This window comes from Somniosus microcephalus, chromosome 3 (genome assembly GCF_052327205.1).
Source record: "Somniosus microcephalus isolate GS21.2 chromosome 3, FLI_Smic_1.0, whole genome shotgun sequence".
Taxonomy (NCBI): domain Eukaryota; kingdom Metazoa; phylum Chordata; class Chondrichthyes; order Squaliformes; family Somniosidae; genus Somniosus; species Somniosus microcephalus.
The window spans coordinates 105036684-105061814 of NC_140989.1; the positions used below are offsets into that span (position 1 = coordinate 105036684).

The following is a 25131-nucleotide window of genomic DNA, read 5'->3' on the forward strand; positions in this document are numbered from 1 at the left end:
TTCTGATGTCCGAAGTCTGGAAATATCGCAACCTGGGCTCTGACATTTCCGAACTTCGGGCATCAGAAACACGTTCCGAGTCTGGAAATGCCTGGGCCCAGGTTGCAGTTTGACAGGGTGTCCGGATTCCGGAACAGTTTACGGATTCCGGACGACCCTGCCACCAATCGTCTCGGAGTCCGGATTCCGGAACTCCGGATTTTGGACACTCAACCTGTAGCACACTAGCTTGAGCAGAGAGCACATGGTGAAGTGGGTGTATGTAGAGTGAGATCAGTACTTGGAATTTGGCTGAAGTGGGAGTTAGGAGCAGAGGGAAGAAGGAGGATGAGCAAAATAGTATTAAAATTATAAGTAGACAAAGAAGTAGACTTTGTTTTGATTTATTTAAATTGAGTATATTCAAGAATGAGATCAATAGATTTTTGGACACTAAGGGAATCAAGGGATATGGGAATAGGGCAGGAAAGTGGAGTTGAGGTTGAAGATCTGTTATTGAATGGCGGAGCAGTCTCGAGGGCTCGTATGGCCTACTTCTGCTCTTATTTCTTATGTTCTTAGACTAGAAGTAAGTAATCACATGGGCTACAGCAGTTCAAGAAGGTGGCTCACCACCCCTTTAAAGGAAACTAAGGATGGGCATTAAATGCTGGACTTGCCAGTGACGCCTACATGTCATGAATGAATAAATAAAAAATAAATAAATAAACGTAAAATTTAATTATAACTCAACTAACATTTATAGTAAGAATGGGCGCACAGGAAGGGACTGTGCAATTTCTGCAGGATGTTGGAGTTTCGAGTAACGGGCATTGACTCGGGAAAACACATCTGCAGGAAGTGTCTCCAACTCAAATTACTTGAGCTCCAGATCTCAAAACTTGAAGCGGAGTTGGAGACACTCCAACACATCAGAGCGAGGTGGGGGGGGGAAGAGAGGTTTTTGGAGCTAGAGTTTTTGTGTAGTCAAGCTGCTGAGAGTTGGCAGTGGTAAAGGAAGAAGTAGTGACTATCCACAGCTCAGGGAAAGCTAGGACAGATAGACTTCCTATGGGGAGGATGCTGACTCTGGGTAGGACCATCAAGTGGATTACAGTGGCACTAAAGAACATAAAATGGTTTGGGAGGGAAGGAAAGTTAGCAATTCAGTTAGGAATGTAGTAGTAATAGGACTCCATACTTCGAGGGATGGACACTATCATTTGCATCCAGAATGAGAGTCTAAGATGCTTTGTTGCCTCCCAGGTGCTAAGGTAGGGATTATGGAAGGGGAAGGAGAGCAGCCAGTCATAGGGTTTTGTGAGGCATTGGGAACAGTTCTGGAGAAGATGGGAGTGCTTTCACAAGGATAAGCTGCACCTGAACAGGAAGGGAGATAATGTACTGGCAAAATGAATAACTAGAGAAGTGAAGTGTCATTTTAAACTAGCAAGCAAGGGGTGCAGGCAAAGGGAAAATAAAAGTAATCAGAGCAGTAGAAATGGATGTGATTTAATATACAAATAAAGAATTCAGTCAAAGAGATGGTGTGCAGAGGAATAAAGGGAGTAGAAGAGGAAATTGAAGTTGACTAGTTATAAGCAGGGAAAAGACATGTGCATGTATTGCAATGCTCTGACTATGGGAAAAGCACTCTGGGAATTGGAAACAATTATGCCACAAGAATATATAGATTTAATATAACTAACATAAACCTGGTGCAAACTGGGCAGGAGTGGGAAAATAAGCATATTGGCCTGTAATTTCCTGTGGGGGACCTAATTGGAATGTTATGCCCAATCAAATGCTGATTTTGCCAATGCCAATTTATGTTGAAATTTCCTGTACAACTAAGTAGACTACGCCAGAGCGTAAAAAACAAGTTTTGCATCATTATTAGATATTGTAGCGTACAAATAATTGGAGGATTTAAAACTATTTCTGAGATGTCTATTTACGGATAAACAAATTCAACATTTCTTTTGAATTGGAGAATGAAGGGGTCCTACCTATATTCAATAAATATATTTTAATTTGCTGTTCATCTATTCCTCAAATGCATGAATAAAGTGTTTGATGTCCCATTGTAACATTCACCCAAAATTAGCTCATTAAAGGCTATTTTTTTGTGATACCTGTGTTTAAAGCTTTGCAGTACATTTTAATCGGTGTTTGTTCAACAGTTCGGGACCTGCTCAAATTCCCTACCACCATATAAGCTCTTTTAACTATTTTCTTTAGAGTTGGTGATAAAACTGCACCATTGTTGAGCGGGTTGTTTATCTGACTTACCAGCACCATCTCTAAAATGTTGTATAGATTACTATTATGCCTGTTCATTTCAAGCTTAATGTCAGTAGTATAGGATAAAGAAGATTTGGACTGCCAAATCCTAGTACAGTACGTTTATTGTACTGAGTAATAACTTTATACTGAGTAAACATTACAGTTAAGTCTGTAACTAAGCAATAATTAAATCAGACAGAGTGGTTTTGAAAAGCTCCCAATTCACAATTACAGGAAAGTGAATGCGCTGTTTTTGAAATATGTACAATGTGAAAATCACGCTTACTCTACTGGCAATGGGAATTCAAAAATGTGCACAAATTTTAACCAAAGCCATTTGTCAAGCAGGAACATTTTCTTAGAGTTTTAAAATGTTCTAAAATATGTAATTTGGAGTAGTTGGGAGCGAGATGAGTCTGGTGGGTTAAATGTTTAATTTTTCTCCGCTTATATCGGCAGCGTATGAAAAGGCTTGGGGTAAATTTGTTTCAGTCCAACCTACTAATATGAAGTGACGTAGGTTTTCTAGAATTTCTGCTAATGTCAGGTTTTTAGAAATTTACTTAAGAAAAAACTGATGGTCTCTTTCAGTTTTTCCTCCTGCACTGTGCAGTGATCATTTTATTAACTTGGCTTCAAAGTGATCATTGACTATCAAAAGCAGACACCCGCTTGCTCTGGTGGTGATTAAAATCAAATGCATACGAAATTGGATCTATTGTTGTCTTAGATGTGAACATGCATATTTACCTACTACAAATAATTTTTAAACATCTCCTCCCTGAATTTATTTCTCAGAATATTTAAGGAAATGCACTTTAAATAGTTTTCAGGAAACTAGACTCTCTATGGTCACAACCGTATGACTTCCATTAGACTTACCAATCTCATTGGAGAGATCATAAATCCAAAGGACGCCTGTGCGCTGAAAAATTTGGGTGAAAATTTATACCCATTCTGAACCTACGTAAATGAAGGAAATTTGATTTGGATGCTTTTTGTGGATGGGGGGGCAGGGCTCTGCTGATGGGCGATGGAGTCCTGGCGACAGTTTTGGAGACTGGTACAAAAGATCAAAGAAATTCCAGCGTAACACAGATCAGTTACACCCAGATTTCTCTATCTTTTGCGCCAGATTGGCATTGTGTCCCGATTACACCATATTTTTGTGCAAATTGGCAGGGAATTCCAGGCCTTAATATTTTTAGGGGCACAGAATAGGTAAGGAAGCAATATTGGTGAAGGGGTCTATACATGCTATAGAGGATTGATGTACACAAAAAGAGGTTCAGAGTCAATACAGTTAGAGATCAAAGATAAATTACATTAGTGGGTTTGTATTACAGACCCCTCTAATCGTGGGAGGGAAATTGAAGAGGAAATCTGTAGACCGATCAGGGAAATAAGTAGGAATAACAATTGTTCTGAGATTTTAATTACCAAGTCATTGACTGGGACAGGGAAGGGAATTCCTAAAATATGTGCACTTTTAACAACAACAACTTATATTTATATAGCGCCTTTAACGTAGTAAAATGTCCCAAGGTGCTTCACAGGAGTATTATAAGACAAAAAATGTTGTCTTCTAATGAGGAGTATTATTGTATGCTTACATTGGGAGAGGCATTGCTAACTCTAGTTTTCAGTAACAAAATAGATCAGGTAGTTTAATTAAATGTGAGTGAGCGCCTCGGGACCAGTGACCATAATATATTAAAATTTAAGATCCAAATAGAAAGGGGAACAGTTAATATAAAAATAAGCACACCAGATTGGAGTAGGGCAGATTTTATGAAGGTGACTGGCCTAGTTGAGGTGAGATAGAATAAAAACTTGACACATAGGACTGGTAGATCAAAAATCATTAAAAAGGAGATTGCAGAGATACAGATTAAATATATACCATTAAAAAAGGAGACTGTTTAATGTTTCAAGATACTGTGGTTAAATGGAGGGTTGAAACAAACAAAAATTGAAAAATACAGGGCTATAGGAATGATAAAAATGAATAAAGTGGTTAATAGAGGGAGTATGAGGAGAGAATCTCAAAAAATCTAAACAGTAAAGTATTGTGCAACTATATCCTTCAAAAGTGAATTGCCAAATGTGAGGAGAGGTGAGAGTAGAGAATAAATGGAAGTTGGCGGGGATACCTAACAAGTACTTTGCATTGGGGAGGAAAATACTTGAATTGATTAAAAGCAAGGTGATATATTATAATAAATAAAGTATTTGGAGAAGAGATGGGGTGGGGGGGAGTGATTTGAATTATGAAGGGATGGGACAGAATGGATAAACTGGTTCCAGTGGTTGAGGGGTCCATAACCAGGGGACTTGGATACAAGATTAAATAGGGGAGATTTAGGAGAGATCAGGAGAAACTTTTTTTAGACAAAGGTTTGTGATGCTGTTGAAAGCATTGCTGAAGTTAGTGATTGAAGCAAAGACCATGTCGGCTTATATAAGAATAGGTTAGGTGGTTGAGGAAAGGGGGATAAAGGGAACTGGGGCTAGGATGGGCACATAGTATTAGAATTACTGCTTATGGGAAGGATAAACGCCAACACAGACTGGCTGGGCAAATGGTCTGTTTCTTGTCATTTCTCTTCTTTAAAATTATCCTGTAGCTTTAAATTTGATGAAAGCAGAATTTGAGATGCTACTGGAAGGGATTGAAATGTTGCAGTTTATTATTAAAGCCAAGCTTTAAATTATTTGCAGTGTGCCAAGAGATTTGAAGAGCTAAGAAGCAATGGAACCATGCCCCATATTTGTGATGAAAACAAGTGTGAAGGGAGTCCATCTAAATCATTAGCCGCATATATTAAATCAACATTACTGGACCATGAAGATGATGAAAAATCTAGGTTATCTGTGGTACAGAATAACAGTTCAATATCAGGTCAGTTATGTCTGCTCTGTGTTTAAATCTTTATAACATGATATTAAATTATACTTTAAATGTAGAAGCTAAAAGAAACTATATGTTGAACAGGATATAATTACTTAGAACATTTATTTGGGAGTCATGGGGTATAAATTCACTTCTACGAATTGTTTTGCTGAAAATTGCCTCTTAACACTTATTTACCATATACATGGCTTACTGAGTAATGCCCAACACACTGTTTAATCTCAACATCGAATCATACAGCACAGAAGGAGGCCATTCAGCCCATGTCTCTTTCGGCTGTTTTGAAAGAACTATTCAATGAGTCCCACTCCCTTGCTCTTTCCCTATAGCCCTGTAAATTTCTCCTTTTCAAGTATATATCCAATTCCCTTTTGAAAGTTACAGTTGAATCTGCTTCATACACCCTTTCAAGCAGTGCGTTCCAGATTGTAACAACTCATTGCGTTTTTAAAAAAAAAAAAAAAAAAAAAAAAAATTCCTCATTTCTCCCCTGGATTTTTAGCCAATTATCTTAAGTCTGTCCCCTCTGGTTACCAACCCTCCTGTCAGTTTCTCCCTATCTGCTCTATCAAAACCCCATATAATTTTGAACACCTCTATTAAATCTCCCCTTAACCTTCTCTGCTCCAACATGTTTGATACTGATGATATTCACTAATAATAACTACTACCATCTAGCCAGTAAATGCATCAGTTTTGAAGACTTGTAACTCTTCCTGTGCTACTTCCAAAATAACTTGGCAGTGGCTCAAGCAACTGAGATACACCTAAACTTTTCCTCTTTAGAGGACTTTGTGCAAGTATTGTCACACTTCTGGGCACCCTGTGTCCTATCTTCTGAAAGGCAATATCGGCCACCTAAAAGAAAGAGTGCCATCAATGTAGAAAGCACTCTTACTACTATTCAGAAACAGAAATAAAGTGCTAAAACGTTAACAAATACATAAATCAATTCAAAACACGAGATACTTGAAGAGATTATGTCTTTTTATTACATCAAACTTGCCCTTCAGCATAAGCACACGGGTCCTGAAATTCCTAGTTTCTGCTCTGTTGGCACAAGTGTGGTGGAGCAGAACCCCCATCGGCCCATGCCTGAAGACACTGACCCTGTCCCATATTGTGGGAACAGAGTCATTTAAATGGCCAGGGTGGATGTTATGTGCTTACAAGGTTGCTGCAGTGGCTGCTTGCCACTCTGACAGAAGAAGAGGCCCGACAAGGACCCATCCAAGAACTACTTGGTGCAATCTGCTCTGAACGGAGCAAGTGGGCCTCTTGAGGAAGGTAATGAGTTCCCTCCAGGGTAGATTATATTTCCTGAGTAAAGATTTGACGTGTTCTTGAGGCCTTCAACAGGACTCCTGTCACCTCAGTAGGTGTGTGATCCACTAATTTTGGGACTTTCATTTCAATCTGCTCATCTTGTGTAAAGCTGTAAGCTGAATATAATTTAGTGTTGAGCACGGTCATTGATGAGATGGAAGGGCATTCAGATGGCTTGCATCACATTTTCTTGATGTCTCAAATTTTATTTCAATTCATGAGAGAAAAGCTAATTGTTGAATCATGCATTTGACTTTCTGATTAATGCAATGTACTTTATTTTACTATGACTAATGTGTAGTTTCAATATCCTTTAAATATTCAAGGGCGGACTGCTGTATCGTCAGGAAGAAATTGTTCTCTAAAAGAAAATGGTTCAACTGATAAAGATGAAAACAAACTGGATGAAAGCCAAGGGTAGGTAACAATGAAATTTATTTATTTCTGTAAAGGGATGCAATCAGACCTCATTGAGTCATACTGATGAGTATTACTTGTTTTTAAAAGATTTTAACTGGAACATACAAAATCCAATTTTTTGAAACAAATGGATAGATTTAGATGGACCAGACCCATGTTACTGTAGGTAAACATGTATGCGTAAAAATGTAAAGAGTTACAATGATTAGAAGAACAAGTATTAAGCTTCTGACAACATTTTGAAATGTTTATGGTTAGAAGGCATTGAGTATTTTAAATTTAGTTGTAGAATTACAATAGCTGACATTTATATAGTGCCTTTTGTGTAGTAAAATATCCAACGGTATTTAATGGAAGTAGTAGAAAAGTTAGTGGAGGTGACTGAGGAACACTAGAAAATTTTGGAAGAATGTAGCAAAGTGAGGATGTTCATGCGAACTTCAGAGTTTAGAGGCATGGTGGCTCAAGGCTATGCCAGCAACCGTGAAGAGGGGCACACTTTCTACCCGAGTCTGAAGAATGGCTCGTGTGCTTTGACATAGGACTACAGAAGGTTCCAGAGGTACAGTGGAGCAATGGCATAGAGGGATTTCATAAAGGGGTTATTTAAATTGATATGCTGGGAGACAGGAAGCCAATGATGGATGGTGAGGATAGGAGTGAGCTTTGTGTGCCAGATAGCTTACAGACTGCAGAGTCCTGAATTAGTTTAGAGTTTGTATAGCATAGAGCCAAGGAGAATGTTGGAGAACTAATTGCCATAATGATGTTTGTGTTCAGATACCACCTAAATATGAGTGCAAACACTCACTGCCCATAGGCATGATATGAGGAGACCTGTTTGCTCACATGTGATACCTTGAAATTGAGGGAACCCTGCCATGCTGAAAGCTCTACACCATATGCAGCTGGTGCCTCCTTTCCACAAGGAAAGTAGTGAAGTTATTGCCATTTCCAAATATAACTTTCGTCACTTGCTTAATACATGCGTGCACTGCAGGTGTCCCTGGTTGGCATAGAAGGATCCAGTAGCATGAATACTTCATGCTATGGTTACCTTCATTTCTACGGGACAGAGCTGTCCTGTTCCAGTAGTTGTGTGTAGAGTGTCCTGTAGCAAATGGTAGAGCTATGACAGCCTATCTTTTGAAGCAGAGGTGGTGAAGACGTGTCTCTGACATGTCTAAGAAGCATGGAGGGATCTATAAATATGGGTCTTGAGGCAAGGACTGGTGCAGACAAAACCTCTCTGATGTTGTACCTGCATTTGTTGGTTACTTATGAACTGCTATTCCTCATATCAACACAGTGCATGATTTAGAACTCAATGTTACCACTTAGCGATTTAAATGATAGCTGCAACGAAGAATAATGAAGAAAAGCATTGGCCTGTTAAAACCCACAAAGAAAGCCAAAATGGTGGACCACCCAACAAACTCATCACCTTGGACCCTGGAGTTTGGTGGAACTATGGAGGGGGAACCTGAGGTTTAGCAGAACTGGGGTGAAATGTGGGTTGATTGCACCTCTGGTGTCCGTCAGCAGAGAGAGTGGGGGGCGGGGGTGGTGGGAACACATGGGCCTGACAGCATTGGGTGGAGGTGAGGACTTCCCTGGTTTCTAACTTTTTCTCAATTAAGTGTTTTGTGACTGGCTTTTGAAAGTTTCTTCTTTTTTTCTTGCGCTCTCTCTCTCTCTCTCTCATCAGTAAGAATGTTAACATCTTCTAACTATTAACAAAATAAGGGATAATTGGTGGCTTTTTAAAAATTGAACTTTAAAAAATAACTCATTAGTGCATCTCTCAACTTAATACACTCTCTCAAGTTTGCAGAATGTGAGATTCAGAACCAACTAAAGCTACAACAGTAATCGGTTAAGTTGTTTTTTTCCCTTTTCTCACACTCTCCACCACTGTTTTAAAATAAAATCAAAAATTACTTGAATATAACGTTTGACATTTGTCCTCGAGCATTTTGTCACATAATCTTGGAAAAACAGCCAAATAGATATTGTTAGAGACGGAAAGGAAAGCATTCTTTCAGTTTGCTAGCTAAATAGTACTATTGCATCCTGGGAAGTTGTGCACACTGCACATGCTCAGGCTGCAGTATCTGCCTTAAGATAATAGCCATGGTATGGGCACAAATATCCATCCTGGACCAGGATTTTGGGAGAGTGTGAAGTTTTCAAGTAAAAACTTTAATGAAGATAGTTAAAGACACAAAATATGTATACACGGTGAGTAAAATACCAGTCTGCAGTTGACTCTTTGCTTTTAACAGAAATTATGTTAAAAGTAATTTAAGACACACTGGTTTTTTTTCTCCATGCCTGTCTTTTTCATAAGCATGATTTTGCTATGTTTAATTTCTTAAAAAGGTGAAAACTAACATATATTTCAGTGAATCGGTGAGAACTACAGCATCCGAAGCTATGAAAAAAATGCATTCCAAGTGAGAAAGCGTTATACCAAAGAGACATATAGTGAGGATTACCCATGATTGCTTGGTAGTGTGCTAGTCTCATCAGAATTTTGCTTATATGAGTGTCCATGCCTTTGTTTTTGTGAGCTGCTTAGGTGCACATCAGAAAGAAAAAGAAAGACTTGCATTTATATAGCACCTTTCACGACCACCGGACGCCTCAAAGCACTTTATAGCCAATGAAGTACTTAAGTCCATGGAGTGGGGCTCGAACCCACTACCTTCTGACTCCGAGGTGAGAGTGCTACCCACTGAGCCAATCAGGGAGTCTTGTGGGCCACGTCTAAAATTTAAATCAATATTCCTATTTATTTGTATGTATCTGAGTTGTGTATACTAACAGATTTTAGTGGTCATATTGAATTTATATACCAATGAGGCAACAAGGCTAAATACAGTGATTTCCAAAGCTTCAAGTCTATGGTGTTGAAACAGGACAATCCAGTGAATTAGAAAACAGGGCAATCTAGTGCATTAAAAAGTATAAACACAACTGAATTTCTAGTGCTTCATTGGTCAGATTTCCAGGGCTTATGAGCTACACATAGCCCATGGCTATAGATTGGACAACCTCCCCACCCCCTCCTCCCTTGACGATACAAGAACACTATCTATTGATGTAAGAAAATAAGTCTGGGCAGGTGAGCGGAAAAGTGATGGACATGCAATTAATGTTGCAGGCTGACAAAAATGTTACAGTAGCACACAAGATGTAAAGTCAACAAGGTCGTTCAATATTTAATACATATGCTAATGCAAATCTTGGTTCCTAATCACTTTTGAATTATAGTTGTAAGCAATTGAAAATGGGAACCATGTCTTTGTTGTAGCCGTTATTTCAAAATGCTTTTATTTTCATAAAAGGCCCAACATGGTAATCCATGTTTGCGATGAAGCCAAAAACCTGAAGCATGATTTTGTTTGTCCTCGGAAGCTACTAGTCAGTGAGATGAAGTACTTTGCTGAGTATCTCTCTGTTGATGCACAACGCTGGCAAGAAGTAGATATATCGGTGCACTGTGATGTCCATATCTTTGCCTGGTTGATGAGCTATGTGAAGAGGAAACTAAAGTATCAAGGACAAACTGAACAACCAGAACTAGGTATGTATTAGGGTTACACTTTAATTAGGAGGTATTTGTACAGCAAAGATTAGTCATAGTTTGTTACTGAACTTATTTTTCCTCAATGGTGATATAATTATACATACGTTATTTAATTTTTCCTATAGTGTCATTACTTTGTACTTTTTCCCCCCAAATTCCAAATCCTTTTTCAACAAGTTATACGTTTTGTGCTGATAAATAAAATAGTACTGCTGTTTGCCACTCTTATAGCTTTTAACCCACAATTGCACATTTTGTCACCATTTTATTCTCACATTACAAGACATTAAAAAAAAATCAATTATCTTCATCTTGTGTACTAATAATTTAAGAATTATCAATCTTAATTGCTTTATAATCTAGAACTGTGTTTGTGTTTCACGGTCTCGCTTGGTTCGTTTGTTTTTGCTTGCTGTCATGCTGTGTCATATGCCTACACTATGTTCATAAGCACTGACTGCCTTCCAGCCAGATGATTCAAATTGCAAGACTTGACCATCATACTGTTTCATTTATTACTACTTATTAACCATAAGCAAGGTTGTGGTTTAAGTACCTCATTGACAGGAAATGGAAAATGAAAAAGTTGTAATAGATTTTAAATAACTTGGGTGTCTTTTTCTGCTTGTATATTAACTTCCTTTTGAAAATATGAATAGAGCATTGTTCATAGTTTAATTTTCAAATATCGGGAAGAGCTTTGATGAAAAAATCTGTACAGTGGGCCAGAATTTACGGTGGGTATGATGGCGTACTTGGTGTGCCACCATACTGCCTTTGAAATGGACCACAACTTCGAGCGCATGCGCTAAATCCTGAACTTGCGATCTGTCAAGTTCAGATTTGACAGATCATCCGCTCCGCCTTGGAAATCCCAATTGCTGGCGCAAAGTTCGGCTAATTGCCCACCAACTGCCCAGCAATTACGTACGAAAATTTTACGGCTGATGCAAACCGGTGCAGGGCCTGTTTGCATCAGCGTAGGGGGATTAGATAGAGACATTCTATTCTATTAGCTCCGGAATATGATGTAATGAATTGTAAAACTGTCCAAAACACCTCCAATGATTAATGCACAGATATTTCAGATCTTTGTTTGGGCTCTGTTGTATTTATGTTTGTATCACCTGTTAATACTGTCTGATATTTCCGCTTCCTATAGATGTAATTTATATGTAATTTCACAGAGCTTGAATGATTTATCAGAACTCTAATTCCTAAATTAGATTTAAGAATGAATTCCCAAATAATAATTTTAGGTGGGTCTGTGTGTGAGAGAGAGCGGGTCATTTTGGAACTATTTTTATTCTCCTAGTCCTTGTAATTATTCTAATAATACATCCAAATGCAGGTAATTCTGTAAAATATAACATTGGGTGAAAAGAAATATAAAGAAAGTTACCAGTATCGGAGGTTGACACTTTCCCTTCGGTGTACTGATTGGAGCAACAGGCCCACGTGATCCCAGGTACGCTAATGCACACGCTGTACCCCTGGGATCTGTGGGCCATTATACTGCCCTCGAGTATGCAGTGTCCGAGAGCTAGTTCATGAAAGATGGTCTCCATCAGGTAAGTTCGAATACTATTCGGATACTGGCGGTGTACTCCGTAGGTACGCCACCGACTGCAAAATCTGCCCCATTGTCTTCAATTTACTAGTTTGATTCCTTAGTTAAAGCTATTGGAAGATTTGAAAATGGTGTACCAGACTGTGTAACATGATGGCAAGATGTGGTTTTATAGTGCAATTCCCTACATCGGTGAGTTCTCAGTCTTAGCAATGCCACTTGAAGAAATCACCAAATGGTGGTAGCCACCCTTTACAGTTCATATTTGTCTTCAAGCGGCTAATTCAGACTGGCACAGTTTCCATACCCAGCATCATGATGAGGTATTCATACTTGGCACAGAGGTACTTAAATGGGGGGTGGTGAAGAATCATTTATAAATTGGGGGTAGGGAAAACAATGAAATCTGGTGTATTAGTTCCACCCTGTATTAAAGGACATAAGAACATGAGTTACATAGGAGAAGATGCAACTTGGATATCAGATCTTGCAATAATTATTGTCATGTGAAATATCTATCTCCTGAAGCTGCCAAGGTGAAGGCAGATGTAGTTTTTAATAGTATAGGCAATTCTTAAATTAGAGAACGAAAAGAAAACCTTAAAATACATATTTGTTCTTGCTACTCGAGTTAGACGTACAACCTTTACCCCTTGCCCTTTTAAAATTAAGCATCCACCTATCTGTGTTGAAATATTTTCAGTGTATCGTGACTGTTTGTGGGTACTTAGTCACATTTTAACTCCTTTTATTAGCAAATTCTCATAATTTCTTTGCATTCTGTTTACTATTCCAGTCTTTGTTTCCACAGTTTTGGGTAGTCTCTTCATTTATTCATTTTTTTTAGTTCAGTTCTCTCATGGCCAACCAGTTGGGTACAAGTATTGAGTCATTCCAAAGGAGCCAATAAAAACTGTTGCATGATTTGTTTTGTAGTACAGTCTACTCCTGATATCAAAGTTGTTTGCACTAACCGATTCAAATTATTCAATAATTTGAATTAAGCAATAAATTAAATAACACAGCAAAGTGGGATTTTAGTTCTTTAAAAATAAAGTTGCCAGATAATTCAAATTAAGTGACTTTGAATTAAGGATGTACTGTAATTACATTATAAAGTTCACTCAAATCTTTCTCTGAGAAAAATCACACATTGCAGTGAAGCCCTATTAGCTTTTTCGCTAGATAATTAAGGGACAATATGATCTTATTTATTAACTTCACAGAAAAACAAATTAAACCCATTGAGACAATTTTGCCCATTAGAAAGTGTTCTGTCAGAAAAAAGCATTCATTCTTGATAGTTATCCATATACTGTTTTGATTTTTAACGTAATTAAGAGAAAATTTGTGACGCATCAAATGATAAATATCTTGTAAAGACTGAAGCAGTTTTTAAACCTCTGCAGGCAAAAGTACTTGAATATACAATTCACTGATGTGCATTACGGTCTTTGTAATTAACACCTACAAATAAATTAACACTACAGTCATTTTGAGATTCTAGAGTGAAATTTATTTAGATGAGAATATTGGATAGCATTTAAGCATAATGGGTACATTAAGATTATGAATGAGTAAATAAAGCAATATTTCCAAAACACATAATAAAGGCTCTCTTTTTCTAGCTAGACAAAATTGGTCAAACTGTTTCATGCTACTAACATCATAAAAGAACAAGCCTTTAGTGAAGGGTTTAAGCCTCATTCCAGACAGTCCTGGCGAGTGGAGACTAGAATATGGTCTTTTAATGCTGGGTTGACATCCAGTGGCATACTTGCATCCTGACAGATTAACAACTGGCTCAGTGGTAGTGTTCCTGCCTCTGAGTCAGAAGGGTTGAGTTCAGCCCCACTCCAGACAGCTCCGGTGAGCAGAGACCAGACGCCATCTCTGAATACTGGGTTGACGTCCAGTGGAGGTACTTGAGTCTGATGGGTGCAGGTGGCCCCCTCCCATCGTAAAGGGTAAGTGGGGCTCTTTAGCCTTGGTTGCAGCCTACTTAGCAGAATGTACTTCGAAGATAAATAATCTTGAGGAAGGCGACGGGAATCCACTCCAGCTACTCTTCCCTAGTAAGTGGCTCAAGAATCTCATGAATTAGGACCTGCCCTAGGACAAAACAATTCAGAAGGACTCCACATAACTATATCATTCTAACCATCATTGGCTGTCACCCCGGAGATTCAAAATTAAATTTGATGTAAATACGCAAACAAAAAAATTACAAACTAGTTGATTGTCCATGCTGTTGCTCACAAGGAAAATAAAAATTCTCTTCCTCCAACTGCCTCTGTTTCTCTTCTTTTTTAAAATTCTGTGTCTATCTGTTAGTCTTCTGATCTTTATGAATGGCTTGCCTACAAATCTCAATCTTCGTCTTTGATCTTTCTGTAAATCTGTCCTTCTGTTTCCAACTGTGTCTGTATATTCCTTTATTGAATTTGTATCTTTTGCATGTTTAAAAGGTGGAGCAGGCAGTAAGATAAGACAAAAGGTCAGTGGTGGGGATCTGGGTCAATAGAGGTTGAGGCCGAGTGGGAAGAGGCAATTTTGGGAGTATTGTTGCATGCATGGATGTAAAGAGAAGCTGGACTGATGGCAAGATGGTGGGAGGAATGGCCAGAGTCTAGCCTGGGAGAGAACTGAATGCCAGAGTATTGCATGAGAAGCAGCTTAGTTGGGGTAGGTGAGTGGGTGGGAGAGGAGAGGCTGGTATCTGTCTGGGAGGGAGTACAAAATTGAGAGCCTGTATCCTGGGCCTGATGGTCTTCCTGTTGATATGGAGATGGATTCAGAGTCGTAACCATGAACGGTGCTGGCACATCCACAAACATCTGTAATGCATATGGATGTCAGTGCAACTTGGGGAGTAGGACTGGGCAAGAGTGGTGAATCTGTTAGGTCTGAAGTTGGGGCAGGGAGGGAATGTAGAGTAGTCTGAAACTCAAAGCTGGAGCAGGGTGGGAGCGCACTGAGGCCAAAAGCTGGAGCGGAGAAAGAATAGGATCTTTTGTTCGGGTTGCAATGTTGGTGCCTAAGTCAGTGGGGTGCTGCTGCAGACTTGTATGATGAGTTTTGAGAGGTCACAAGTTCAATCAGGACTGGAGGGCCATCTGATTTCCTGAATGCTAATCCTGCTGCTTCTCCGTTTAATTTCTAGTGTCAGCAGGGAGGAACAGGGAACTTTCAGCATGACTGAACTGATTGGTCCATGCTAACCAAGTGACTTTATAGACCAATGTGGGTATCTGGTCCTGAGTGGTCACATGGTTAGTATGGATCCATTAGCAACATTACAGCACCATTACAATATTATAATCATACAATATTATAGTGACACACAGGAAGATTTTTGCTGTTTGTTAATTATAGCACATTTTAAATCTTATTTTTTTATACACATGCATTTAGATTTCACTGCAAACAGCAGAAATCTTCTTGGAAAGCTGTTAATAGGTGGTGGTGCTCATGGCGAAAATAAAAATTGAATCTCCATTTAAAAATAAATTTGTACGATTACATAATTCCCTAAAACCCACTCAATGACTCACTCTTCTTCCCTCTGTTTTCCTCTTCCCTGTATGTTTTCCTCTTAAGAGCCCACCATATATCTTAATCAAATTAGTGTTTATTCTAATATAGCGGAATTGCAGCAATTGTACCACCAAGTTGCTACAGGTTTTGTGGCAGAATATTTTCTACTAGGTACATAATTGATTCTGTGGGCGTGGAGACCTTTGGAAAATGCTAACTTGACATTTTTTTCTTTATAAAATTGATAGCATTAGTTATTACTAGAATTGCTTTTGACTATTCTGAATGTATATAAAATGTGCAATTTGTTTACCAGACTTCTTGTGTTTAGGAAACTTGTGGGTACAGTTTGTGACTTAGTGGCAATTTTTGCTTTTTTTCTATTTTTAGAGCCCAGTAATGTTATTTCAATACTCATTTCATCTGAATTTTTGAAAATGGATCCCTTGGTGAGTGCATTAACTTTTTAACTTTAAAAAGGAAAAAGTATTACTTAATTTGTCTGGTTTGTTGTGATTTGTCTGCCTTTTCTATCCTCTTAATCTGATTCTGCAGAGTTGTACAGTGTGTTTATTTTAAATGAAATCAGCTATTTGTTTATGATGCAGAACAATAAAAATGCACCATATTTGTAAAAACTGTTCATGGATGGCATCTGCAACTTTATAATGTGTCTACATTGCGTAAATGTAATGTTGCAGTAACTACACATTTTACAGGAGCCGTGCAATTTTAAATGGTTGCTGATTCTAATGCGGCGGGAGGAGCGGTGAGGTGGGGATGGTTCAGCTGGCTTCCTCCATTACCAGAACAGTCAGTCAGCTTTTCTCGGATAAAGGCGGTGCAGATACGATAAAACTTACTGTTGTACTGTTCATCGAAATGCAGGGCAATTTTCTAACATTTGGTTCCCAAACATAGCCAGTAGTTGTTCTGAGGCCTCAATTTTCTATTGGCTTGATAATTGCCAAGATTATCATTTGTATATGAAAATACGGTTTTTAGCAAATGTTTATGCCCATCCTAACCTAGCAACAGATAATGATTCCATTGTATACCAAGTTAAATAGTCTTTTTTTAACTTTGATATCCATCCCAAAGCAGATTAGTTTTTTTTTTTGCTTTCATGAATAGGATATTTTTATAAAATAGTTCTAAATACATAAATGTAGCACAAATAAAACATTTTCTTTGAAATGTTGGTTGTATTTAGAGCAAGTTAGAATAATAGGGAGGTCACACTACTTTGTGCAAGATTCTATAGCAGTGGTTTGAGCATCCCTGATTATCACTCCACCATTGGTGACCATGCCTTCTGTTGCCTAGGCCCTAAGCTCTGGAATTCCCTGCCTAAACCTCTCCGCCTCTCTACCTCTCTTTCCTCCTTTAAGACGCTCCTTAAAACCTACCTCTTTGATCAAACTTTTGGTCACCTGCCCTAATTTCTCTATGTGGCTCAGTGTCAAATTTTTTGTCTTTTAATACTCCTGTGAAGCACCTTGGGACGTTTTACTATGTTAAAGGCGCTACATAAATACAAGTTGTTATTGTAAAGTTCAATAGTTAAGCTGATTGCACCTCCATTTCACTCTGATTATGTTTGATTCCTATAGTACCTGACACTAACTTACATTTATCTGCAAATATCATACTTGCAACTATTACATCAGCCAACAGGTAAACCATCTAAGTTGAAGCTTAAGTGAGTTGAAATGCTCCATCTCGTGTAAGGTTATTCCATACTATGAACCTCCCATGACTCTGACTGCACACACAGTCACAGTCATATGGCACATATGAATATGAGAAATAGGAGCAGGAGTAGACCATACGCCCCCATCGAGCCTGCTCCGCCATTCAATAAGATCATGGCTGATCATCAACCTCAACTCCACTTTCCTGCCCAATCTCCATATCCCTTGATTCTCCTAGTGTCCAAAAATCTATCCCTCTCAGCCTTGAATATACTCAAAGACTCAGCATTCACAGCCCTCTGGGGCAGAGAATTCCAAAGATTCACAACCCTCTGAGTAAAGAAATTCCTCCTCATCTCAGTCTTAAATGGCCCACCCCTTATCCTGAGACTATGCCCCCTAGTTCTAGACACTCCAGCCAGGGGAAACAATCTCTCAGCATCTACCCTGTCAATCCCTTTCAGAATCTTGTATGTTTCAATGAGATCACCTCTCATTCTTCTAAACTCCAGAGAGTATAGGCCCATTCTACACAATCTCTCATCACAGGACAGCCCTCTTATCCCAGGAAGCGATCTAGTGAACCTTCGTTGCACTGCCTCCAAGGCAAGTATATCCTTCCTTAGATAATGAGACCAAAACTGTGCACAGTGCTCCAGGTGTGGTCTCACCAAGGCCCTGTACAATTGTAGCAAGACTTCCTTACTCTTGTACTCCAACCACTTGCAATAAAGGCCAACATGCCATTTGCCTTCCTTATTGCTTGCTGTACCTGCATGCAAGCTTTCTGTGTTTCTTGCACGAGGACACCCAAATCTCTGAACACCAACATTTGAAAGTTTCTCACCATTTAAAAAATATTCTGTTTTTCTATTCTTTCTACCAAAGTGAATAACCTCACATTTCCCTACATTATACTCCATCTGCCACCTTACTGCCCACTCATTGAATCTATCTATATCCCTTTGCAGACTCTGTATTGTCCCACCTAGCCTTGTATCATCAGCAAACTTGGATACATCACACTTGGTCCCTTCATCTAGGTCATTAATATAGATTGTAAATAGCTGAGGCCCCAACACTGATCCTTGCAGCACCCCACTAGTTACAACCTGCTAACCGGAAAAAGATCCGCTTATCCCTACTCTGTTTTCTGTCCGTTAACCAATCCTCTATCCATTCAGCCCATCGAGTCCGTGCCGGATCTCTGTAGAGCAATCCAGTCAGTCCCATTCCCCCGCTCTATCCCCGTAGCCCTGCAAGTTTATTTCCCTCAAGTGCCTATCCAGTCTCCCCTTGAAAACATTGAGTGTCTCCACTTCCACCACTTGCGTCAGCAGCGAATTCCAGGTCATCACCACTTGCTGCGTAAAAAAAAGTTTTTCCTCACGTCCCCTTTGTATCTCTTGCCCAAAACCTTAAATCTGTGTCCCCTAGTCCCTGTACCATCAACTAGTGGGAATAGCCTTTCCCCATCTAGCCTATCCAAACCTGTCATAATCTTGTACACCTCTATCAAATCGCCCCTCAACCTCCTTTGCTCTAATGAAAACAAATCCAGCTTCTCCAACATGTCCTAGTAGTTAAGATCCCCCATCCCCAGAACCTTTCTGGTAAATCTCCTCTGCATCCTCTTAAGGGCCTTCACATCGTTCCTAAAGTGTGGTGACCAGAACTGGATGCAATACTCCAGTTGTGGCCTTACCAGCGCTTTATAAAGGTTCAGCATAACTTCTCTACTTTTTTACTCAATACCCCTATTTATGAAGCCCAAGAACCCATATGCTTTGCTAACCACTCTCTCAATATGTCCTGCCACCTTCCGGGACCTATGCACCCAGGCCCCTCTGTCCCTGCACACACTCTTTAAAACTTTGCCATTAAGTGTATATTGCCTCTCCCTGTTCCTTCTGCCAAAATGCATCACCTCACACTTCTCTGTATTAAATTCCATCTGCCACTTGTCTGCCCATTCTGCTAGCCTTTCTATGTCCTGTTGCAGTCGATTGGTATGATCCTCGTGAGCGAGAGAGCTTCCGAGTAGACAACATCCATTGCATTCTCCATCAATCCTCTCTGTTACTTCATCAAAAAATTCAATTAGATTAGTCAAACACGATCTGCCTTTTACAAATCCGTGTTTGCTCTCCTTAATTAGCTTAAATCTCTCCAAGTGCCTGTTAATTTTTTCTTTGATTATTGTTTCTAAAACTTCACCCACCACTGATGTTTAACTGACCGGCCTATAGTTACTGTACTAGGATTGTCCTTACGCCCTTTCTTGAACAATGGTGTCACATTTGACACTTTCCAATCCTCAGGCACCTCCTCCACATCTAGGGAAGATTGGAAAATTATGACAAGCCCTTCCGCTATCTCCTCCCCCAATTCCCTTTGCAACCTGGGATGCAAGCCATCTGGACCAGGTGACTTGTCCACTATAAGCATACCCAGCCTTTCTAGTATATCCTGTCTATCAATTTTCACCCAATTCAATTTTTATTTGTCATATATGCAGCAGACGTGTGTACTGCACAATTGATGCGCTATCAATTACTCATAAAAGACTGAGTGTTAAGAGAGTAACTAAAGGCTTTTATTAACAAAAGAATGAAGGTCTGCCTCGAGTGGTCGACCGGTCCAGAAATACAAAGGGCTGGGGAGCAGTCACCTTTATACTAGGACTTGTGGGAGGAGTCAGCCGAGGCATGTCCAGGCATGTACACAGTGGAATACAAACAGTGGTTTACCACATTCACCCCTTGTTTAAAATTGAGTCCGGCGGGGTGAAGTGTATTAAAAGTTAGTGTATTGGAGTCTCTCCGGAGGTCTTGTCTGCCGCTGTGATCGGCGTGGCGACGGCAGGGGTAGTGGAGCTTCCGGCGTCGAGTCCTGCGTGGGCTGTGGCACAGGCGTGTCGTCCTCGTAGATGTCGAGCGGGTCGCGGGGCCCAGGCCTGCCGTCTGCTGGGGCTGGATATCGGATCGTGGGGGGGGGGGGTGGTAGTGAGTAGTGGGTTACTGCGGCCCCCGAGGGTGCAAGGTCTCTTATGGAGACTGTGTCCTCCCGCCCGTCCGGGTATGCAATGTAAGCATACTGGGGGTTGGCGTGGAGGAGGTCGACCCTCTCGACCAGGGGGTCCGTTTTATGTGTCCTCACGTGTCTTCTCAGTAGGACCGGCCCTGGGGACGTCAGCCATGGCGGTAGCGATGTCCCCGATGTGGACTTCCTTGGGAAGACAAACATTTTCTCATGAGGGGTGGCGTTAGTGGCAGTGCAGAGCAGTGACCGAATAGAGTGGAGCGCATCGGGGAGCACATCCTGCCAGCGGGAGGTTGGAAGGCCCCTAGACTTTAAGGCTAGCAGGGCGGCCTTCCAAACTGTCGCATTTTCTCTTTCCACCTGTCCGTACCCCCGGGGGTTGTAACTGGTGGTCCTGCTTGTGGCAATACCCCTAGTTAGCAGGTACTGACGGAGTTCGTCGCTCATAAACGATGAGCCCCGGTCGCTATGGATATAGCTGGGGAAACCGAACAGGGTGAAGAGGTCGTTCAGACATTTAATGACCGTGGCACTGGTCATGTCCGGGCAGGGGATGGCGAACGGGAAACGGGAGTACTCATCAATAATATTGAGGAAGTACACATTGCGGTCGGAGGAGGGGAGAGGCCCTTTAAAATCAACGCTCAGGCGCTCGAAGGGGCGAGTGGCTTTTATCAGGTGGGCCCTGTCTGGTCTATAAAAGTGCGGTTTGCACTCAGCGCAGACTTGGCAGTTCCTGGTCATGGTCCTGACCTCCTCAATAGAGTAAGGCAGGTTGCGGGCCTTGATGAAGTGGAAGAACCTGGTGACCCCCGGGTGGCAGAGGTCATTGTGGAGGGCCCGCAGTCTATCGATCTGCGCGCTGGCGCAGGTGCCACGCGATAGCGCATCCGGGGGTTCATTGAGCTTCCCGGGCCGGTACAAGATCTCGTAATTGTAGGTGGAAAGTTCGATTCTCCACCTCAAGATCTTGTCATTTTTGATTTTGCCCCTCTGCTTGTTGTTAAACATGAAAGCAACTGAACGCTGGTCAGTGAGCAGGGTAAATCGTTTTCCGGCCAGGTAGTGCCTCCAATGACGCACAGCCTCCACAATCGCCTGGGCCTCCTTCTCAACAGCGGAGTGTCTGGTCTCCGCGCCTTGGAGGGTTCGTGAAAAGAAGGCCACGGGTCTCCCCGCCTGATTGAGGGTAGCGGCCAGGGCAAAGTCGGACGCGTCGCTTTCCACCTGGAAGGGGATGGATTCGTCCACTGCGTGCATGGTGGCTTTGGCAATGTCCTCCTTGATACGGTGGAAGGCTAAGCGGGCCTCTGCCGTCAAGGGAAAAGAGGTGGACTTGATCAGCGGACGGGCCTTGTCCGCATAGTAGGGGACCCACTGGGCGTAATAGGAGAAAAACCCTAGGCACCTCTTCAGGGCCTTGAGGCAGTGGGGCAGTGGGAGTTCCATAAGGGGACGCATCCGGTCGGGGTCAGGGCCGATGACTCCGTGTTCCACAACACAGCCAAGGATGGCGAGGCGGTTTGTGCGGAATATGCACTTCTCCTTGTTATACGTCAGGTTCAGGAGTTGGGCGGTGCGGAGGAATTTTTCAAGGTTTGCGTCATGGTCCTGCAAGTCACGGCCGCAGATGGTCACATTGTCCAGATATGGGAAAGTGGCCTGCAACGCATTTTGATCTACCATCCGGTCCATCCCCCTTTGGAAGACGGAGACCCCGTTGGTGACGCCAAAGGGAACCCTAAGGAAGTGATAGAGGCGGCCGTTTGCCTCAAAGGCGGTATACTGGCGGTCCTCAGGGCGGATAGGGAGCTGGTGGTACGCTGATTTCAGGTCAATGGTCGAGAAGACGCGGTACTGCGCGATCTGGTTGACCATATCAGCTATGCGGGGGAGTGGGTAGGCGTCCAGCAGGGTGTAGCGATTTATTGTCTGGCTGTAGTCGATGACCAGGCGCTGCTTCTCGCCGGTCTTAACGACCACAACCTGGGCTTGCCAGGGGCTGGTGCTGCCCTCAATAATCCCTTCCTTCAGGAGCCGCTCCACTTCGGTTTTAATGAAAACCCTGTCCCCAGCACTGTATCGCCTGCTCTTTGTGGCGATGGGCTTAGTCGGGGGTGAGGTTAGCAAACAGTTGGGGGGGGGGGGGTGACTCTGAGTGTGGAGAGGTTGCACCTGGTGCGCGGCGGGCAATTTGGAAGCTGCTGGCTGCGGACTGTGAGTGGGGGTAGGGGTCCACCGTATGCCATCGTAACACTTTTAAGGTGGCACTGAAAATCTAACCCCAGCAGGACGGCAGCGCAGAGGTCGGGCAGGACCAGAAGTTTAAAATGATCGTACACGGTCCCGTCTACTACGAGTGTCACCACGCAGTAGCCGCCGATGTCCGCCGACTGGGACTCGGAGGCCATAGAAATCCGCTGGTGCGCAGGCAGGACTGGGAGAGAGCAACGCCGCACCGTGTCGGGGTGGATGAAGCTCTCCGTGCTCCCAGAGTCAAAAAGGCAGATTGTATCGTGACCATTTACCTTAATGTCCATTGTGGAACTGGCCAGCTGGTGCGGTCTCGCTTGGTCCAGTGTAACGGATGCCAGCGTAGGGGTCGGTGTGTCGCTGCGGGTATCAGATGAGGCGGTGTTGGGGGCCTGCTGCGTTCCGGCTGTCGTCCAAGATGGCGGCGTCCATGATCCCCATGTGGCTGGAGGCGTCCAAAATGGCTGCTGTACCGGTGGTTCGCACATGGCCGGGGAGGCCCAAGATGGCGGCCCGCATGGCCCACACGCGGCGCTGCTGGGGTTCGGGGTGGCTTTGGCCCTGCAGACGCTAGCGTAGTGTCCCTTCTTCCCGCAGCCCGAGCAGATCGCGTTTTTCGCCGGGCAGCGCGCTCTGGGGTGTTTTGCCTGGCCACAGAAGTAGCATTTCTGGCCTTGGGGCACTGCTGTCTGGCCTTGGGACACTGCTGCGGTAGTTGGGCCGTGGCTGGGGTGGCACGGCGCTATGAGGCGGTCCTACCGTGTCCCAGGCTGTCATTCCCCGCGGCGTCCACGGTGCAGAGGAGTAGGCATCCATGCCCCGGTAGGCTGCATCCAATGATAGTGCGAGTTCAGAGGCCTTGTTGAGGTCGAGGTCACTCTGCTCCAACAGTCGCTGTCGGGTGTAATTGGATCTGTGGCCTGCTACAAAAGCGTCCCGGATAAGTTCCTCTGTGTACACGGCGGCCTTTACATCCTTACAACCACAGGCCCGGCCAAGCACAGACAGTGCCTGAAGGTATTCCACGGTCGATTCCCCAGGTTGTTGTTTACGACTCCCCAGAAGGTGCCTGGCGTACACTTCGTTCACTGGGCGCGTGTACTGGTCCTTGAGGAGCTTGATAGCGTCCGCGTACGAGGTCGCGTCTTGGATGACCGAGTACACTCGGTGGTTCACTTTGGAGGTCAGGACATCCAGTTTGTCCTCGTCCGATTTGATTGCTGCGGAGGCGGTCAGGAATTTTTCGAAACACTTAAGCCAGTGAGTAAACTTGGTGGATGAGTCCGCCTCCCGATGATCTAAGTCCAGGCATGCTGGTGTGAGGATCTTCTCCATTATAAAAAATTTTGTTAATAAAATTGATGCGCTGAGAGTTACGAGAGTAACTAAAGGCTTTTATTAACAAAAGAATGAAGGTCTGCCTCGAGTGGTCGACCGGTCCAGAAATACAAAGGGCTGGGGAGCAGTCACCTTTATACTAGGACTTGTGGGAGGAGTCAGCCGAGGCATGTCCAGGCATGTACACAGTGGAATACAAACAGTGGTTTACCACAACAATGAAATGTTGATTTTTACGAGTCCTCCCAACATTGGAATAAATATGGCATAACAATGATAAAAATGATTTTATTGCTTCAACCTTTTCCACGTCTACCGATATTTTGTCAGCATCCACCTCATTAGTAAACACCGATACAAAGTACTCATTGAGTATTCTAGCCTTGCCCTGCACCTCTAAGCATATATCACTTTTTTGTCCCTAATAGGCCCCACCCTGCCTCTTACTACCTGCTTACTGTTTACATGCCGGTAGAAGATTTTTGGGTTCCCTTTTATGTTAACTGCCATTCTACTCTCATATTCTCTCTTTGCCAATCTTATTTTCATCTTCTCTTCCCCTCTCAACTTATTGTATTTGGTCTGGTTCTCCCTTGAAGAATTCACCTGACATACATCATACACCCTTTTTTTTGTTTTGTCATCTTTTCTATCTCCCTCGTCATTCAAAGAGTCCTTGCTTTGGTTCCCTTACCCTTCCCTCTTGTTGGCATGTACCTAGCCTGTACTTGGAACATCTCCTCCTCCTTAAAGATCACCCATTGTTCCGTTACAGTTTTTCCTGTCAGTCTTTGGTTCCATTTTACCCTGGCTAGATCTTTCCGCATCCCATTGAAGTTAGCCCTATTCCAGTTTAGAAGTTCCACTCTAGATTGTTCCTTACTCCTCTCCATTGCTAATCTAAATCTTCTAATACAATGATCACTCATACCCAAGTGTTCTCCCACAGACACTTGGTCGACCTGGCCCACCTCATTCCCCAGCACCAGATCCAGTAATGCCTCCTTCCTAGTTGGGCCAAGAACATGTTCAAGGAAATTCCTCCCCCTCCTTTCCCCTTTACCCTAGCATTATCCCAGTCGATATTTGGGTAATTAAAGTCCCCCAATATCATCACTCTATAGCTCTTGCATATCTCTCCGATTTCCCTGCAGATTTGCTCCTCTACCTCCCTCTCACT

The 25131-nt window shown here is 42.3% G+C and overlaps 1 protein-coding gene across 10 annotated transcripts in view; it reads left to right on the forward strand.

Annotated features, from left to right (window-relative positions):
• The window catches only part of sanbr (SANT and BTB domain regulator of CSR), a 126937-nt gene that overhangs the window by 10531 nt on the left and 91275 nt on the right, over positions 1–25131 (forward strand). For 9 of the 10 annotated variants that reach the window (XR_015077517.1, XM_085981435.1, XM_085981430.1 and 6 more), the window contains 4 exons: positions 4987–5167; positions 6832–6922; positions 10276–10514; positions 16015–16073. Coding sequence is in view for 9 of the 10 variants with exons in the window: in XM_085981430.1 (XP_085837556.1) it covers positions 4987–5167; positions 6832–6922; positions 10276–10514; positions 16015–16073 (570 nt within the window). In the remaining variant the exon portion in view is untranslated. Of the gene's footprint in view, positions 1–4986; positions 5168–6831; positions 6923–10275; positions 10515–16014; positions 16074–25131 lie in introns of those variants that run through there. The other variant, XM_085981437.1, reaches the window with a different exon arrangement.